The sequence below is a fragment of the Nomascus leucogenys genome, chromosome 19 (assembly GCF_006542625.1).
Source record: "Nomascus leucogenys isolate Asia chromosome 19, Asia_NLE_v1, whole genome shotgun sequence".
NCBI classification, from domain to species: domain Eukaryota; kingdom Metazoa; phylum Chordata; class Mammalia; order Primates; family Hylobatidae; genus Nomascus; species Nomascus leucogenys.
This window is the reverse complement of record NC_044399.1, coordinates 54,426,705-54,445,792: the sequence shown is the minus strand read 5'-3', so window position 1 is coordinate 54,445,792 and position 19,088 is coordinate 54,426,705. Positions and strand designations below refer to the sequence as shown.

The 19,088-nt window shown below is 39.3% G+C and overlaps 1 protein-coding gene across 9 annotated transcripts in view; it reads left to right on the top strand.

The window, feature by feature from the left end:
* BIRC6 (baculoviral IAP repeat containing 6) overlaps positions 1–19,088 on the top strand; it is a 258,422-nt gene that overhangs the window by 14,199 nt on the left and 225,135 nt on the right. For all 9 annotated transcript variants that reach the window (XR_004027064.1, XM_030800387.1, XM_030800383.1 and 6 more), the window contains exons 2-4: positions 6,551–6,732; positions 9,126–9,263; positions 18,376–18,569. Coding sequence is in view for 8 of the 9 variants with exons in the window: in XM_030800387.1 (XP_030656247.1) it covers positions 6,551–6,732; positions 9,126–9,263; positions 18,376–18,569 (514 nt within the window). In the remaining variant the exon portion in view is untranslated. The remainder of the gene's footprint in view (positions 1–6,550; positions 6,733–9,125; positions 9,264–18,375; positions 18,570–19,088) is intronic.

Here is a 19,088-nt window from a genome sequence, read left to right as displayed (position 1 = left end):
CATGGTGTCACACACCTGTAGTCTCAGCTACTTGAGAGGCTGAGGAGGCAGGATTGCTTGAGCCTGGGAGGCAGTGGTTGCAGTGAGTCGAGATCGCGCCGTTGCACTCCAGCCTGGGCGACAGAGTGAGACACTGTCTCAAAAAAAAAAAAAGGAAATTTTCAATTTTAAAAGTGACATACTGGGCTGGGCGCGGTGGCTCACGCCTGTAATCCCAGCACTTTGGGAGGCCGATGCGGGCGGATCATGAGGTCAGGAGATCGAGACCATCCTGGTTAACGCAATGAAACCCCATCTCTACTAAAAATACAAAAAAATTATCTGGGCATGATGGTGGGTGCCTGTAGTCCCAGCTACTCGGGAGGCTGAGGCAGGAGAATGGCGTGAACCCAGGAGGCGGAGCTTGCAATGAGCTGAGATCACGCCACGGCACTCCAGCCTGGGTGACAGCGAGACTCCGTCTCAAAAAAAAAAAAAAAAAAAAAGTGACATACCTTATAGGATGTTAGATAGACTAAGGAGAAAGTAAGTACGTATAATTTCATTACCTAGAGATGGCATTGTTAACATTTTGGCATTTCTTTTTACTTCTATTATTATTATTATTTTTTTTGGAGACGGAGTCTCACTCCATTGCCCAGGCTGGAGTGCAGTGGTGCAATCTCAGCTCACTGCAACCTCTGCCTTCTGGGTTCAAGCGATTCTCCTGCCTCAGCCTTCCGAGCAGCTGGGACTACAGATTCGTGCCACCATGCCCAGCTAATTTTTTGTATTTTAGTAGAGACAAAATACAGGGGTTTCACCGTGTTACCCAGGCTGCTCTCAAACTCCTGAGCTCAGGCTATCCACCCGCCTCAGCCTCCCAAAGTGCTGGGATTACAGGTATGAGCCACCGTGCCTGGCGTCTTCTATTGTTTAATATATTTTTATGGAATTTGGATCATAGTGATGTGTTATGAACTACCCCCTCCTTAGTTAATAGCATAGTTAATAGGCTATTGCCCCATGTGTTTATTCTTTTTTTTTTTTTTTTTGAGACAGAGTCTCACTCCGTTGCCCAGGCTAGAGTGCAATGGCATGATCTCAGCTCACTGCAACCTCCACCTCCCGGGTTCCAGTGATTCTCCTGCCTCAGCCTCCCGAGTAGCTGAGATTACAGGTGCCTGCCACCGTGCCTGGTTATTTTTGTGTTTTTAGTAGAGACGGGGTTTCACCAGGTTGGCCAGGCTGGTCTCGAACTCTTGACCTCAAGTGATCTGCCCGCCTCGGCCTCTTGAAGTGCTGGGATTACAGGTGTGAAGGCATTGCGCTCAGGCGTGTTTATTCTTTTACAATATCATTTAAAAATTTTTATTTTTATAGACTATAAAGTTGCCTATTTTTTGTGTACTTGTAATACAGGTATACACATGCATAGATTGATGTAACCCACCATCACAGTCAGGATACAGACCAGTTTCAACACCTGGAAAAATTCCCTGTGGTATCCCTTTGTAGTCACATCTTCCCTGTACCACTAATCTTTTGGGACCACTGATCTGTTCTCCATACTATGGAGTTTTGTGTTTTCTACATTGTTATTGAAATGTAATCATTCAGTATGTAACCTTTTGATACTAGCTGCTTGCACTTAGCATGATGCCCTTGAGATTCTTTCAAGTTTTTGCATGTATTAGTAGTTCATTCCTTTTTTATTACTGAATAGTATTCCATTGTATTGATGTATCATTATTTGTTTTGCCGGTCACTCTTTGAAGTATGTTTGGGGCTGGGTGTGGTGGCTTATTACTTCTGTAATCCCAGCACTTAGGGAGGCCAAGGTGGGCACATCATTTGAGACCAGGTTGGGCAACATGGCAAAACCTTGTATCTACAAAAAATACTATATCTTGTATGTATAAAAATACTATATCTTGTATCTATAAAAATACTATATCTTGTATCTATAAAAATACTATATCTTGTATCTATAAAAAATTAGCCAGACATGGTGATGTGCACCTGTAGTCCCAGCTACTTGGGAGGCTAAGGTGGGAGGATTACGTGAGCCCTGGAGGTCAAAGCTGTGGTGAGCAGTGATTTTGCCACTATATTCCAGCCTGAGTGACATAGTGAGACCTTGTCTCAAAAAAAAGACAAAGAAAAAAAACATTTGGGTGTTTTCAGTGTTTGATGATTATAAATAGAGCGAGTATAAACTTCTGAGTACAGATTTTTGTGTGAACATAAGCTTTTATGTCTCCAGGGTAAATACACAGAAGTGGGATTACAGGGCCATTTGGTAAGTGTGTGTTTAACTTTGTAAGAAACTGTCAAACCAGTGTGGCTGTACCATTTGTATTTCCTTTAGAAATGTATGAGAGTTCCAGTTGTTCTGCATCCTTGCCAGAACTTCATACTATCTTTATATTGTTAAGATATCTATACTGCCCAAAACAATTTGCAGACTCACTGCAATTCCTATCAAAATCCCAATAACTTTTTTCTATTTCTGAAAAAAAAAAAAAAAAAAAAATCTGCTCTAAAATTCATATAGAATCTCAAGGGACCCTAAATAGTTTAACATAATCTTGACAAAGAACAGAGTTGGAAGATTAACACTTGATTTCAAAATTTAGTACGAAGCTACAGTAATCAAAATAGTAACGTACCAGCATAAAGATGGACATATAGACTGATGGAATATAGAGCCCAGAAATAAACTGTTGCATATATGGTCAAATGATTTTCAGCAAGGAGGCCAAGACCATTCATTGGGGGAAAAGACAATCTTTTCAACAAATGATGCTGGGAAGGCTGGATACTCACATGTAAAAAGTATGAAGTTGGACTTTAACACCATATACAAAATACAACAACAGAGAATAAGTGTTGGTGAGGATATGGAGAAATTGGAACTCTTGTGCACTGCTGGTGGGAATATAAAATGGTGCAGCCATTATGGGAAATGGTGGAGTTTCCTCAGAAAATTAAGGAAAAAATAGAATTACCATATGATCGCTGTTCTGTTTCTGGGTGTGTACCTCAAAGAATTGAAAGCAGGGAATCAAGGAGATATTTGTACACCAGTGTTCATAGCAGCACTATTCGAAATAGGCAAAAGGCAGAAGCAACCTAAGTGTCTGTCCATTGATAGTTGAATGGATAAAAGGAAGGAAATTCTGACATAGGCTCTAATGTGGAGGAACCTTCAGGACATTATGCTAAGGGAAATAAGCCAGTCACAAAAGGAAAAATACTATATGATTCCTTCCATTCATGTGAGATACTTAGAGTAGTCAAATTCATGAAGACAGAAAGTAGCAAAGTGGTTGCCAGGCTTTGGGGAGAGGGGATAAAAGTCAGTTACTATTTAAAGGGTACAGAGTTTCCCTTTATCCTGATGGATAAACAACAGCATGAATATACTTAATACCACTCAACTGTACACTTAAATGGTAAAATGGTAAATTTTATGTTTATTTTACCACAATTTAAAAAACTACATAATTGAAAAAAATCCAGTGGCCATGTTTATATAGTCATATCTCTTGACTCTATTATGTCTGTCCTTTGCCAGTACCACATTTCTTGTGGTACTGCCTTTTCAAATACATTTCAGTCAGTTTATTTATATGGTGCAATCATAGCTCACTGTAGCCTTGAACTCCTGGGCTCAAGTGATCCTCCCACCTCAGTGTCCGAGTAGCTAGAATTACAGGTGTGTGCCACTATGCCTGGCTAATTTTTTTTAATTTTTAAGATAGATATGGGGTCTATCTCAGGCTGGTCTCAAACTCCTGGCTCAAGCGATCCTTCTGTGTAGGCCTCCCTAAGTGTTGTATTACGGGTGTGAGCCACCATGCCAACCCCACCTGGGATTTTGATTGAAATTCCGTTAAATCTGTAGATCCATTGGGGGAGTGTTGACGTTTTTACCAGATTGACTTGTTCAGTCCATGAACATGGTATTATTTAGGCTTTCGATTTGTGTAATCAGCCTTTTATACTTTTCAGCATACATATACACCTTTTGTGTATATGTATGTCTAAGTATGTTTTAGAACTATTGTAAACTGGTATTTTAAAAAATAAATTTCGGTTTTAGATTAATCAGTGCTAGTATAGAAAAGTATGATTGATTTTTATCTACATAGGTAATCATATTTCTGTAAAAAGGGACAGCTTTATTTCTTTTTTATTTGTTTGCCTTTTATATCCTGATTTTTTATTGCAGTGACTAGATCTTTTAGTATAGTATTGAATAGGAATGGTAAGAGCATACATCCTTGTCTTGTTCCTGATCTGTATGGGAAAGTATTCAGTCTTTTACCGATAAGTATGTTGACATGCCAGGCACAGTGGTGTGTTCCTGTAGTCCTAGCCACTCAGGAGGATTGCTTGAGCCCCAGGCATTGGAGTTGCCCTGGGCAACGTAGCGAGACCCTGTCTCTAAAAAAAAAAAAAAACCCCAAAAAACTCCAGACCTTGTGATCCGCCCACCTCGGCCTCCCAAAGTGCTGAGATTACAGGCGTGAGCCACCATGCCGGGCCGAAAAAGCTGAATTGCCTGATATGTACCATAGACTGAGGTCTCCAGCTGTGGTTGCGTGCCATTTCAGGTACAGGGTTCATTTTGTAAACAGATGACATATATTTACCATATTGATAAGTGCAATATAGTGCCGTAAATGTATTTTCTTTCTCTCTCTCTCTCTCTCTTTTTTTTTTTTTTTTTGCAATTTAGCTTTTTCTTGTAATCATATGATTTGTCCCTGCCTTTTGGGAACACTTCCAGCATCACTAGTGTTACCTTTTATGGGTTTCATAGTGTTATTCAGGGTTTATGGTATTGCACTAAACCCGATGAAAGTACATGAGATGGCCGGGTATGGTGGCTCACCCCTGTAATCCCAGCTCTTTGGGAGGCCCAGGCGGGCAGATCACAAGGTCAGGAGATTGAGACCATCCTGGCTAATACAGTGAAACCCTGTCTTTACTAAAAATACAAAAAATTAGCCGGGTGAGGTGGCAGGCACCTGTAGTCCTAGCTACTCGGGAGGCTGAGGCAGGAGAATGGCATGAACCCGGGAGGTGGAGCTTGCAGTGAGCTGAGATGGTGCCATTGCACTCCAGCCTGGGGGACACAGCAAGACTCAGTCTCAAAAAAAAAAAAAAAAAAAAAAAAAAAAAGGAAAATACATGAGAATCAGGAGAGATCACTTTTTACTGTGATTACCAATTAACAATTGAGAGATGAACTACTCACCTGGATATGATTAGGGTCACATGGTGGTACTCATAACACTTGAACTTACTGCAATAGGAACAAAATTATCACAGTTTTATAATATATACTACAGTTAATTTTATGTAGTTATGATTCAATACTGTATTTTTTACATTTGTTTACATTTTTCTTGACTGGTGCCATATACTATTTGTGTGCATAAGTTTTGATAATTTTAACTTTATAGTAGATTTGTGTATATTTTATGTCAGTAAATGATCAAATAGACTAATATCTACGTATATTTTATGCATCAGTGACATACTGTTTTCTTAAATTTTTAGATATTTCTAGGCTACGTGTTTTGTCTGCATGTTTTTTAAATTGTCACAAATCTCTGAAATTTTTTTCAGTATATGAATTGGAAAAAATTTATGTATGAGTGGTCTCATGCTGTTCAAACTTGTGTGGTTCGAGAGTTAGCTGGGTTTTCTTCTTATGCATACCTGTAATAAAGTTTAATTTAAAATGTAGGCATAGTGAGAGATTAACAACTAATAATAAAATAGAACAATTATAATATATTAGAAGTTATGTGAATGTGGTCTCAGAATATCTTATTGTACTGTACTTACTTTTGGACCTTTGATTGAAAATATCTTACTGTACTATACTTACCTGTTTTTGGACTTCTATTGACTGGGTAACTGAAACTGCACAAAGTGAAACTGCAGATAAGGAGGGGCACTACTGTATCTAATAACTGTCCATGCTGTCTTTATGCTTATTGAGTTTTGCAAAAAATAACATCCATTAATTCATTTTTAAAAGTTTTGTTTTGAACACTTTCATTTTGCACTTACAGAAAAATTGCAAGAATAGTATGTTACAAAGAACTTCCCTATATACCCTTTACCCAGCTCTACTAGTTTTAAACATTTTACTACATTTGCTTATTATTCCCTTATATATATGTATGTATGTGTATATATATATATATATACACACACATCATATTTTTATTCTACTTAGAGTTGGTTGCATATATCATGCTCATTTTCGCTGTACTGTTGCTGTGTTTATTTCTCAGAACAATGATGTTCTTTTATAATAGCAATTTGGTTGTCAAATTTTGATAATTTCACATTGATACTTTTATCTAATTTATGGTACATATTTGAATTTAATCCAGTCGGCCCAATAATGTTCTTTAGAGAAGTTTTTTCCAGTTTAAGATCCAATTCAAGATAATATATTGTGTTTAGTCACTATGTAAACATTTATTTTTAATAGACCACTGGCCTGAAAATCTTAAGTGTTGAATTTTTGTTCTTTTAACAGCTAAACCAGGTGGACAGGTGAAATGTCAGTATATTTCTGCTGTGGATAAAGTTATATTTGTGGATGATTATGCAGTAGGGTGTAGGAAGGACCTTAATGGAATCTTGTTGTTAGACACTGCTCTGCAAACTCCAGTTTCAAAGCAGGATGATGTGGTTCAGCTTGAATTACCCGTTACAGAGGTAAGTTGAAATAAGTATCAATGTGGTCCTCTCCTTAATGTAATCTTAGACATATTAGATGTTAAATGAAATTAAGTCATCCTTTAAGGACGTTATTATATGTATTGCTATAAAAACAGAATTTACTTATTGACCACAACTTCATTTAAATATTACTACTCACCTTTTCTCTGCATAATTAATTCTTGTTGAAGTGGTGTTTTTAGGTGTGAATGGTGCATCAGCACAGGTTAAACAGCTGTAACAGAGACCCAAAAAAACAATGGCTTAAATAGGATAGCTTGTTTCCAATAATAGTCCAATAATAGTATGGCCAGCATTGCCAACCTCAACACTTGGGTTAGCTTGGGAGTTTAAGACAGTTGCTCTAGGTCTCATTATTTCCCAGTCACAGGGAAAGAGAGGGCAAGAGGCTAGAGGAGAGCACTCTGGCATCTCTCTCTTCTCTCCTTCCCTTTCCCTGTCCGTTAACCCGCAGCCGCCTCTCCTACTCATTTGTTTTTGTTCTCTTTCTGCCTATCACAACTCAAATACTCTCTCATAGAGCCTCATATTTACCCCATTAGACAGGATTTAGTCACATGGCCACACCAGGCTGAGAGGGAGACTGGGAAAGAGGTGGTTCTTTTTTTCTTTTTTTTTTTTTATATATATATATATTTTAAAATGAGAGAGGAATAGACTCTGGTAAACATCAGTAATTTTTTTTTTTTTCTTTGAGTCAGAGTCTTGCTCTGTCACTCAGGCTGGAGTGCAGTGGCTCGACCTTGGCTCACTGCAACCTTCATCTCCCGGGTTCAAGTGATTCTCTTGCCTCAGCCTCCCTGGTAGCTGGGATTACAGGCATGCGCCACCACATCCAGCTAATATTTTTGTATTTTTAGTAGAGACGGGTTTCACCATATTGGCCAGACTGGTCTTGAGCTCCTGACTTCAACTGATCCATCCGCCTCAGCCTCCCAAAGTGCTGGGATTACAGGCGTGAGCCACCGCACCCGGCCACACAACCAGTAATTTTTGCTATGCATCATGTCTTTCAATAACTTGAGTTTTAAGTTTTAGCCATATATACTTTTCTGTAGTGTTAAATTTTCTTTACTTAATTTTTAAGTGTAGCCCAACTTTAATTCTTTTTGTGTGCATTCATATCCTGCAGTTTGAAAGTACATTTTTCATAATTACTGGATTTTGCATCACCTTAAATAGAATGTAAAAGATTATGTTGTGTTCTCTAATAAAGTGAGATATTATTTCTGTGTTCATGCTAAGTTGTTATGAAAGTTATCAAAAAAGTATGTCCAATAAAGTATATCCACTTAGATTTTACATTTAGTGTCATATAACAGTAGTCTATTATATGTTAATATTGAAAGCATGTTGCTGGAAGTTTGAGTTCCAAAAACAGAGAAGCTGTCTTTTTCTCATCAGAGTATTTGGGTCTGGAGGCATGTCTAAAATCTTTGGATAGAGAATTAATTAGTTCTACTTGATTTGAACAAGTAGAAACTTTGAAAAACCATTTGAAAAAATTGAACATTTTTTCCTCCTAATTTAAGTAATATAAACCAGCTGATATCAGGATATATAATCAGCAGCGAAAAAAACACTATAAAACTATGGTTAGGTTTAACAAACAATTAAATAATTACAATAAAATACTTGAACACTTATTAATTCTCAAGTCAGTGTTTTTCCTACTACAGTGAAATGCTGTTTAGCTTCTATCCCTTCCTCCACCTTGTTTGCTGTTAAATCTGTTTTTTTTTTCTCTTTTTACTTTAATCACAGCTGTAACTGTTGTTCAGATAATACTGTTTGTAGATCTTCCAGCATTCCAGGCTTCCTTTACTGCGTCAGATTAGTTTGTCACTGTCTTCCCTAAAGTATGGAGTCTTAGCTTTGATTTGCTCAGTGTAGATATATTCTTTTCCTTATATTAACATATATCTTTATTACAGTAGTTCATATTGAATATGTGGATAACAATGCAAAGGGCTTTTTCATATTACTTGCTGACTTAGTGTCCTCTATTATGACTTCGTATAGCTTATTTAAAGCTCATTGGAGGACTTTGTCTCTTCAGATTTTTTCCTGTATTATTTTTGCTTATGGTTTCAGCTTGTCCATTTTTCTATCTTGATTTGGTTTATAATAACTACTTTGTGTTTAAACTTTACTGTGTAGTACTTCACTGAATACATTGCTTTATCTCATTTGATTTTATAACAGCCCTTTAAATTATTGTTTAAGTAGATTTGTTAAAAGGTAAGTTTAGTATAGTACCCGTCATAGTCATTGCATATTAAAATATCTGAAAGAGGATCTGAATTTGATTTTTTGTTGTTCTTGTGTTGAATTTTCTGTGATTTTGTTATTTTTTATTTTTTATTTAGGCACAGCAACTCTTATCAGCATGTTTAGAAAAGGTAGATATTTCTAGTACGGAAGGTTATGATTTATTCATCACACAGCTCAAAGATGGTTTAAAAAATACATCTCATGAGACTGCAGCAAACCACAAAGTTGCTAAGGTAAGAAGTTAATATATTGCCTCTTTTGGGGTTATATTACAATGGACACCTCCATTCTTTTGCTCTTTCCTTTCCTCTCCTTTTGGAAATGTTCTAATTCTAGATTTTTCTTTTAAAAAGCAGAATGTGCTTATAAGTCATCTTAAAGTTGAAACTGGCCGGGCACGGTGGCTCATGCCTATAATCCCAGCACTTTGGGAGGCTGAGGCGGGCAGATCACCTGAGGTCAGGAGTTTGAGACCAGCCTGGCCAACATGGCAAAATGCCATCTCTACTAAAAATACTAAAATTAGCCAGGCGTGGTGGCAGGCGCCTGTAATCCCAGCTACTTGGAGGCTGAGGCATGAGAATCACTTGAACCCAGGAGTCGGAGGTTGCAGTTAGCTGAGATTGCAGAGGTTGCGCCACTGCACTACAGCCTGGGGGAAAGAGTGAGACTCTGTTGCCAAAAAAAAAAAAAAGTTGAAACTTTGAAACTTCTTAATCGAAGCTTAACTTCAGTTTATGGGAACTATTTTGCTTATTGTGTTTTCTAATGCTTCCTTAAATCTTCCTTAGTGCCTGATGGACCTGGATTGGTTAAGAGGCTGATGAACGAAGCTTCCTTGTTAGGTTGTGAGCTTGGGTGCTTGGATAAGAATGGACTATGTCTTTGGAAATTGAGCCATTTTGTGCTTCCTCTGAAATTTTTTGGCATACTGGGATGTATATGAGAGAGAGTGCTTTAAATCCTTGGATATATTTTTATTAATTTCCTCCAGATTTTTCTTTTAAGACCTTTTCTAAGTTATACTGCATATAAAACTTCCATATTATTGAAGGATATAAGGTAGAAGGTAAAAGCCATTTTCCTATAAGTAATGGGCATTTGCAAAGATTTTTCTCAAGTACAGTTGTAACTGTACTAAAGTATAAAATATTGTGTTGTGATATACCTTGCTTTTTTTCTTTTATTTTTTCTTTTGAGACAGAGTTTTGCTCTTGTTTCCCAGGCTGCAGTGCAATGGCACAATCTCGGCTCACTGCAACCTCTGCCTCCTGGGTTCAAGTGATTCTCCTGCCTCAGCCTCCCGAGTAGCTGGGATTACAGGCGTGCGTCGCCACGCCTGGCTAATTTTGTATTTTTTAGTAGAGACGGGGTTTCGCCATGTTGGTCAGCAGGTCACGAACTCCCGACCTCAGGTGATCTGCCTACCTCGGCCTCCTAGAGTGCTGGGATTACAGGCGTGAGCCACTGCACTTGGCTCTTTTTTTTTGGTTTGAGATAGAGTCTCGCTCTGTAACCTAGCTGGAGTGCAGTGGTGTGATCTTAGCTCACTGCAATCTCTGCCTCGTGGGTTCAAGCTATTCTCCTGCCTCAGCCTCCCGAGTAGCTGGGATTACAGGCACACGCTGCCATGCCTGGCTAATTTTTGTATTTTTAGTAGAAATGGGGTTTCACTGTGTTGGCCAGGCTTGTCTCGTGCTCCTAACCTCGTGTCTCGCCCGTCTCGGCCTCCCAAAGTGTCGGAATTACAGGTGTGAGCCACTGTGCCTGGCCACCTTGCTTTTTTTCACTCAAGAATTTGTCTTGGATATCTTCTTATATCCTCAGAGATCATCTATGTTCTTTTTTTTTTTTTTTTTTTTTTTTTTTTTTTTTTTTTTTTTTTTTTTGAGACAGAGTCTTGCTCTGTCGCCCAGGCTGGAGTGCAGTGGCGCAGTCTCGGCTCACTGCAAGCTCCGCCTCCCAGGTTCACGCCATTCTCCTGCCTCAGCCTCTCCGAGTAGCTGGGACTACAGGCGCCCGCCACCACGCCCGGCTAATTTTTTGTATTTTTAGTAGAGACGGGGTTTCACTGTGGTCTCGATCTCCTGACCTCGTGATCCGCCCGCCTCGGCCTCCCAAAGTGCTGGGATTACAAGCGTGAGCCACCGCGCCTGGCATCTATGTTCTTTTTAATTGTTGCATTGAATTTTTTTTGTAGATTTATCATGATTTTATTATACCTTACTCTATTGATGGGACATTTTATTTAGGAAAACAGAAACTGTCCTATGAGTTTCAACAGAGATATTTTATTGTAAGAAATTAACTGGTGTTTGAAAACTGAAAAAGTGAAAAGGAAATCCTGAGATAACAGAAATAACTATAGGAAGCAGTTTTCACCTAGGTCTGGAGGAACCAAAGAGTAGAGATTAGGGGTTATCAGAACCTAGAAACTTAGAGAATAGGCCCCTTGTATCTGGGACTAGGAACTGCTACCCAGTTGGTAGCTCAGGAGCTTGGACGAGGGTCTTGCAAAACTGGGACTCAGATCTCTGAAGAGAGATGCTACTTGACTGATGGTAGTAGCTCTGAGGGAGCTCTATGAAACTGGATCTCGGAATGCTAAAATAACCAAACCAAAACAAAATGCTGAAGACTGGAAGAATCAACTACTGCATCTGGTCCTTTGCTGAAACAGTGCTGATGGCAATGGCCAGTAAATAAGAAGGAGCAAGTCTTTCTTCTTTTATCTTTCTTTCCAGTTTCCTTCCTGTGCTGTTGCTGGGAGAATCTAAAAGCCAGGAAACTGGTTGAAAGGAGGAAATACAGTATGCAGAGTCCTAGCCCTAACCTGATAGAGCAGAGAATTGAAGGGTAGATTTGGAGCTCAGAGACAACAGTTCAATTAACTGGCACAGTCTACCCCTTTGGCTACTCAGCACCTCCATTCACACTTTATATATTTGAACTTTCATGTAACAAAACTATTATGCTTTTTAAAAAATTTATTTTTATTTTTGGAGACGGGGTCTTGCTCTGTTGCCCAGGCTGGAGTACAGTGGCGCGATCTTGGCTCACTGCAACGTCCACCTCCTGAGTTCAATCAATTCTCCTGCCTCAGCCTCCTGAGTAGCTGGGATTACAGACGCGCGCCACCATGCCTGGCTACTTTTTGCATTTTTAGTAGACATGGGGTTTCACCATGTTAGTCAGGCTGGTCTCGAACTCCTGACCTCATGATCCACCCACCTTGGCCTCCCAAAATGCTGGGGTTACAGGTGTGAGCCACCGTGCGTGGCCTAGTTCTCAGTTTATTTAATTTTTTAATTTAATTTTTTTTTCTTAGACGGAGTCTGTCTCTGTCACCCAGGCTGGAGTGCAGTGGTGTGATCTCGGCTCACTGCAACCTCCGCCTCCTGGATTCAGGTGGTTCTCCTGCCTTAGCCTCCTGAGTAGCTGCGATTACAGGCACGTGCCACCACGCCTGGCTGATTTTTGTATTTTTAGTAGAGACAGGGTTTCACCATGTTGGTCAGGCTGGTCTTGAACTCCTGACCGTGTGATCTGCCCACCTTGGCCTCCCAAAGTGGTGGGATTCCAGGCGTGAGCCACTGCGCTTGGCCTAGTCCTCAGTTTATGATGGTCAAGAGGATGTATAATAGTCAAGAAGATATCTAATTTCTTTTTTTTCTATTACCTGTTCCTTATTAGCTCTGTCATCATTCAGCACCTCAACTGGTCAGGATTCTTTACGTACTGGAACAACCCATCTTAATTCTTGAAGAATCTGAATCCTCACTGGTGCTGTGTTTTTATTTTATTTTATTTTTTGAGATGGAGTCTCACTTTGTCACCCAGGCTGGAGTGCAGTGACATGATCTCAGCTCATTGCAACCTCCACCTCCTGGGTTCAAGTCATTCTCCTGCCTCAGTCTCCCCAGTAGCTGAGACTATAGGCATGGGCCACCACATCTGGCTAATTTTTTGTATTTTAGTAGAGACGGGGTTTCACCGTGTTGGCCAGGCTGGTCTCGAACTCCTGACCTCAGATGATCCACCCGCCTTGGCCTCTCAAAGTGCTGGGATTACAGGTGTGAGCCACCAAGCCCGGCTGGTGCTGTATTTTAAGTTGTAATTGTTACTTCACCTTTACTATTGGACTTAGAAGTACTAAGGGGCATCCTAGAGAATCTCCTGGGTTCTGCATAAGTTCTCCTTGCCCCTGTTACTTAGCATCAATCCAGGTTTCCCCTTGTCAGTTCCAGTCATACAAGCTAGTAGAACTTTTTGACTATTTATTCAGTGGCAAGAGGACCTTAAAGTTGCTGGGTAGCAATCTCAACACCCACTAAAATGGAAGTGTTGTTGTACCCTGCTGGAACATTCCTCCCTTGGGAGTAAGACCTATAGAGCTGAAAGCTTTAAAAAAAATCTGTGAATGGGTTTATTAAATACAATAGTGGGCATGCTCAGAGAAACTGTATCATACATTTTTGGTTGATTCGAAGCATATGCTTCATCTTGTAAGGTGGAACTCCATAACCTTTCAGCATGTCTCTTGCAGTTAGTGTTGAAAATGAGTCTTTAGTAGGCCATTGAGCTTTTCTGCCAGGCCAGCTTCATCAGAATGATACACAGTAAACCAGTGGAAAAAAAAATTTTTTTTTTTTTTGCTTTGAAATACTTTTCTTGATCAGAAGCAAAGTTTTCTACAATACCATGACATTCTGTCAGTCCACAGGCAATGGACTATATAATATTACGGCAGAAAACTATGGACAGAACAGGTAAATGCATACCTAGAATATATATTTGTTATGCTGAAGACCAATTGCTGCCTAGTCCATGACTAGGAATCCCGTATCATCAAGCTGCCATCAGATAGCTGGCTGTTCCCCCTGGGAAATGGCGTGATATTGGCCACTCAACTTTGGTAACTGCTGTTTGGCAGATTAGGCAATCAGCAACAGCTGTAGCCTGGTTAGTACTGGTACAGGGAAGTTTACATTTTTGGGCCTGTGCGTAGCCTCCGTATCTGTTGCCATGGTATTTTGCACACAGGTCCATTGAGCAAGCACTGGAGTGCCCGTGGAGAGAGACTTACTGTCATGTATATAATGTGTATAACTTCTCCCATTTCCTCTGAAATGGATGCCTTTTGGTCTGCATTGACATAGTTCATACATGTTTTTACCCTCTGAGAGTTCTATTCATAGACCTTTGTTTTTGACCTCCTTGCTGCTAGTCTTCTAGTCCTGTTTCTTCCAAGTGCCTGACCATCTAGCTAACAAATTAGCAATTCTCTGCTAACTAGTGAGGATCTTTACTTCTAGCCAACTCTAAATCCATACAAGAACAGTCATATATACTGACTGAAGTTCTATCTATTGAGAAGATTTACCTTCACCACTCTCCTTGTGATTGGGGCCGTAATTCTGTAGCCATCCACTTCGGGGTAGTACCAGCATATCATGCAGAACCATCCGTAAATCAGGGCCAAGAGTATTTTCCCCTCATATTATTTCATGATAAGGAGTTCCACAAGAAGCTATTGATGTAGAACAAGGAGGAGACATTATAGTGAGAGTAGATATTGAATTCTGAGCCACTTGTTTATTCAGTTTTTGCCTTTTGGACTTTGTCAAGCCAGATCTCTTATAAAACACTTGATGAAGGATACTTGTTGCTTGTGCTCAATATTATGGTTGGTGTGTCAGATGACATTTGGACAGCTCTGAATTCGTAGACATTAGTTTCGTAGATAGATGTTAATCTCTATCTGGGACTAGTAAGGAACTAGGAGCTGTTTTTCAAAAGGAGAATGGTCATTTGCATGAGAGGATGTGGCTTTGCTCCAAGACACTAGCATTCTGCTGTGTGATTGTCCCAATTAGGTTGCCACAGGCTCCTTACAGCATCATTATTTGCTGTGGGCTTCTAGTGTCAGTGTCATTGCAAGTGCTCTTAAGGTAAAAGTGGCAGAGCATCTTGCAGTACAGTCTGGTCTTGTTGCAGAGTTTCTTGTTCTGCACCTTACTCAAAATTGGCAGCCTTATATGTTTCTTGATACTTGGATTAGAGCACACATTCAAGTATGCTAAATATTGGCTCCCAAATCCAAGTAGGCCCACTAAGTACTGTGGCTTTTGTTTCTGTGGTTGGTGTTACAAGTTGGAGCAACTTGTCTTTCAGTCTGGAGGGAATATCCTGACATAACCAGACCTCTGGACCTCTGAAACTTAACCACGGTTGCAGAATCTTGAATTTTTCTGGGGACTCTTGTTCTCTGGTTTGCACCTTACTAAGGCGTTTAATTTCCTTGCTGTTTCCTTTTCATCTGGACCAATCAGCGTGCTGTCATGATGTAGTGGACCAGTATGTTGATCTGCAGGATGTTAGGATGATCAGGATTTCTAGAACGTGAGATGTGGTCTTAGGGAAAGATTGCAAAGATTTATTATTGTTCCTGCCAGGTAAAAGTGGACTTTTTGTGTAGTCCTTAAAACTAAAGATAGAAGAATGTTGGATAGAACTGTAACTACCTACCAGATATCAGGGGATTTGTTGATTTGCTTTAATAAAGATACCTCATCTGGAAAAGCAGCTGCAATGGAAGTCACCACCTGATAGTTTACCATCCACAGTCATTCTTCAAGATTCATTTACAACAGTCCAGTAAAGGGGACGAGGTCATTTGATTACCTCTGTATCTTTTAAGTCTCTCTCTCTCTCTCTTTTTTTTTTTTTTTCCCAATACAGGGTCTTGCTCTGTCACTCAGGCTGGAGTACAATGGTGTGATTTTGGCTTACTGTAGCCTTGCCCTCCTGGGCTCAAGTGATTTTCCCACCTTAAGCTTCTGAGTAGCTGGGATGACAAGTGCATGCCATCACGCCTGGCTATTATATTTTAGTAGAGATGAGATCTTGCTATGTTGACCAGGATGGTCTCAGACTTTTAGGTTCAAACGAACCTCCATCCTCAGTCTCACAAAGTCTAGGATTATAGACTATATGAAGGCACTGTGCCCAGGCTCAAATCTTTTACAGTGGCATTAATTTAAAAAATTTCTTGGGCCGGGCGTGGTGGCTCACACTTGTAATCCCAGCACTTTGGGAGGCCAAGGCGGGTGGATCACGAGGTCAGGAGATCGAGACCACGGTGAAACCCCGTCTCTACTAAAAATACAAAAAATTAGCCGGGCGTGGTGGCGGGCGCCTGTAGTCCCAACTACTCAAGAGAGGCTGAGGCAGGAGAATGGCGTGAACCCGGGAGGCGGAGCTTGCAGTGAGCCGAGATTGCGCCACTGCACTCCAGCCTGCGGGACAGAGTGAGACTCCAGCTCAAAAAAAAAAAAAAAAAAAAAAAAAAAAAAAAAAAAAAATTTCTTGAGGAATGTACCATTGCTTTAGTTTAAGATCTTTGTAGAGAAGGAAAGTTCTAGGGGCTTATACTTGGTGTTTTCTATATTACTGGCCCACAGAGAAGAGCAGAGAGCTAATTTGGGGATTGTTTTCAGTTGCCTGTTTTATATTATGCATTCAGGAACTGGGGAAGTAACTATTATACAATAAGGATTTACAGATCCATAGAACTCTCTGAGACAGCTTTGGGCCAAAACTTTATTAATCGCTTGACCATCCTACATGCCCTTTCATGGACCACAGTGATGTTTTAGGTCAGTTCAGTGCCATGCTTTTGTAATGCCTGAAAGATCTTTTCCCCCATGCACAGTCACTGTAGTGAATGCCCATAGGTCTTTTTGAGGGAAGGTTTGGAGTATGATCTACAGTACTATATATAGTTGGGGTATTGTAGGATCCTTTCTCAAGGGGAGTCATCCTTCCTTTCAATAAAAAGCTCTGATTTGTGAACAGATTAATTAGGTCTAGAAGTTTTTATTCTCCCCCCCCCCTTTTTTTTTTTTTTTTTTTTTTTTTTTTTTTTTTTTTAGCAATTCAAGTCATGTTTTTGTCCACAAGTTTTTCCAGTATTGTATAGATAAATAATAATTTACTAGGCTGCCTTGAGTGTACTAGATAAGAGTAGAAACCATTCATGGGTGAACTGGGGACAGGATATAAAGATGAAATTACATTGTAGACTTATTTCTCTGGGAGAATAGTACTTAGCATTTTTGTGGCCTAACTTCAGTAATTGTTGTAATATTAAATAATCATGGCTAACATTTATCGAATATTGCTGATGGAGAAGCTGGGCTCAGAATCCAGATGTGTGACTATAAGCCCTATGTTTTTAGTTGCTATTGCTGGATTATGGTGACGATAGCAACAAAAACATGCATCTGCTAAGCTGAACTAAATCCTCATATACCCCAGTAATGGTAATTGTCTAAATATATTCTTATGGATGGAGGTATTTGAGTGCCTAGTCTGTGCTTAACATTGTGCTGTATGAATAGGAAAAATGACAGATAATTTTAGTTGTCCTTAATTTTTGGTGATATATATAAGAACGTGTGTTACTATCTGGTTCTGGACTGTCTTTTCCAGAATAGTTAGTTGAGGTTTCATTTAAAAAATTAAAAAATTTTCATTGACAAATAATTGTGTATATTTATGGGGTATAATGTGATGTTGTAATATATGTATACATTATAGAAAGATTAAATTAAGTTAATTAACATATCTATCAACTCACCTACTTACCATTTCTTTGTGATGAGAATGTTTAAAATCTATTCTTTTAGCAATTTTGAAATATACAATACATGGGCTAGGCACGGTGGCTCATGCCTGTAATCCCAGCACTTTGGGAGGCCAAGGCGGGCAGATCATCAGGTCAGGAGTTGGAGACCAGCCTGACCAACCTGCTGAAACCCTGTCTCTACTAAAAATACAAAAAAATTAGCCGGGGATGGTGGCGCATGCCTGTAATCCCAGCTACTCAAGGAGGCTGAGGCAGGAGAATCACTTGAACCCAGGAGGCAGTGAGCCGAGATTGCGCCACTGTATTCCAGCCTGGCGACAGAGTAAGACTCTGTCTCAAAAAAAGAAATATACAGTACATGATTAGTAACTGCAGTCACCAGATCAATAAACTAATTCCTCCTAAGCTTCCCAAAGTGTTGGGATTACAGGCGTAAGCCGCTGCACCTGGTCTTTACTGCACATTTTCTTTACCCAGTCACCCATTAATGGATACTTAGATTGGTTCCATATCTTGACTTTTGTAAAATATTTTATTTTTTTTTATAACTGCAAGTTTCTGCTTTAAATGATAAACTAATGAAGAAAACTGACTTGAAACTGATGAGTGTTCTTTATTTGGTAATGGTTAAGTTATGATTTTGGTTAAAACTGTTGAGTACATTTTCCTTTGCTTATACTCCCATTTTCTTTCAGTGGGCCACAGTTACATTTCATCTTCCTCATCATGTGTTGAAGTCCATTGCCAGTGCCATTGTAAATGAACTCAAGAAAATAAATCAAAATGTTGCTGCCTTACCTGTGGCGTCCTCAGTGATGGACAGATTGTCTTACCTCTTACCTAGTGCACGTCCAGAACTCGGAGTGGGGCCAGGCCGTTCTGTAGACAGGTATGAACCTTGCTAACAAAGAAAGGTGACAGTGAGATAGAATTGATTAGTTTTTGCATTAAACAAGAATAACTAGAAAATCTGGTTATGATTTTTAAAAATTTCACAACTTCTAGCCTAATTTTGAAATTAAAAAAAAATTCAATATGAATTAGAATCTGAAAACCAGATTTAAAGTAAACTACTACTTGAATTGCTATTTTTAAACACTATATTTTAGTACACTAAAGGTATTTGAAGGGATTATAAAGCCACATTTTGAAAATTCCAGTTTAGTACTTGCTTAGTAAATATTTTAGTCAAATTAAAATTACTATAATGATTCAATGAATAATAACTATTTTTCCATTGATGACATTTTGTGACCTTTGAGATAAATTTTGCCTAACTTACCATGCCCAAATGTGAGTATAAGGAGAGTGCTATCATTTTATAATGAAAAACAAACAAAAAAAAAAAACAAGAAGAGTTTAAAAAATAATAGGAATAATTTTGAGTTAACATTTTTTTATGCTGCTT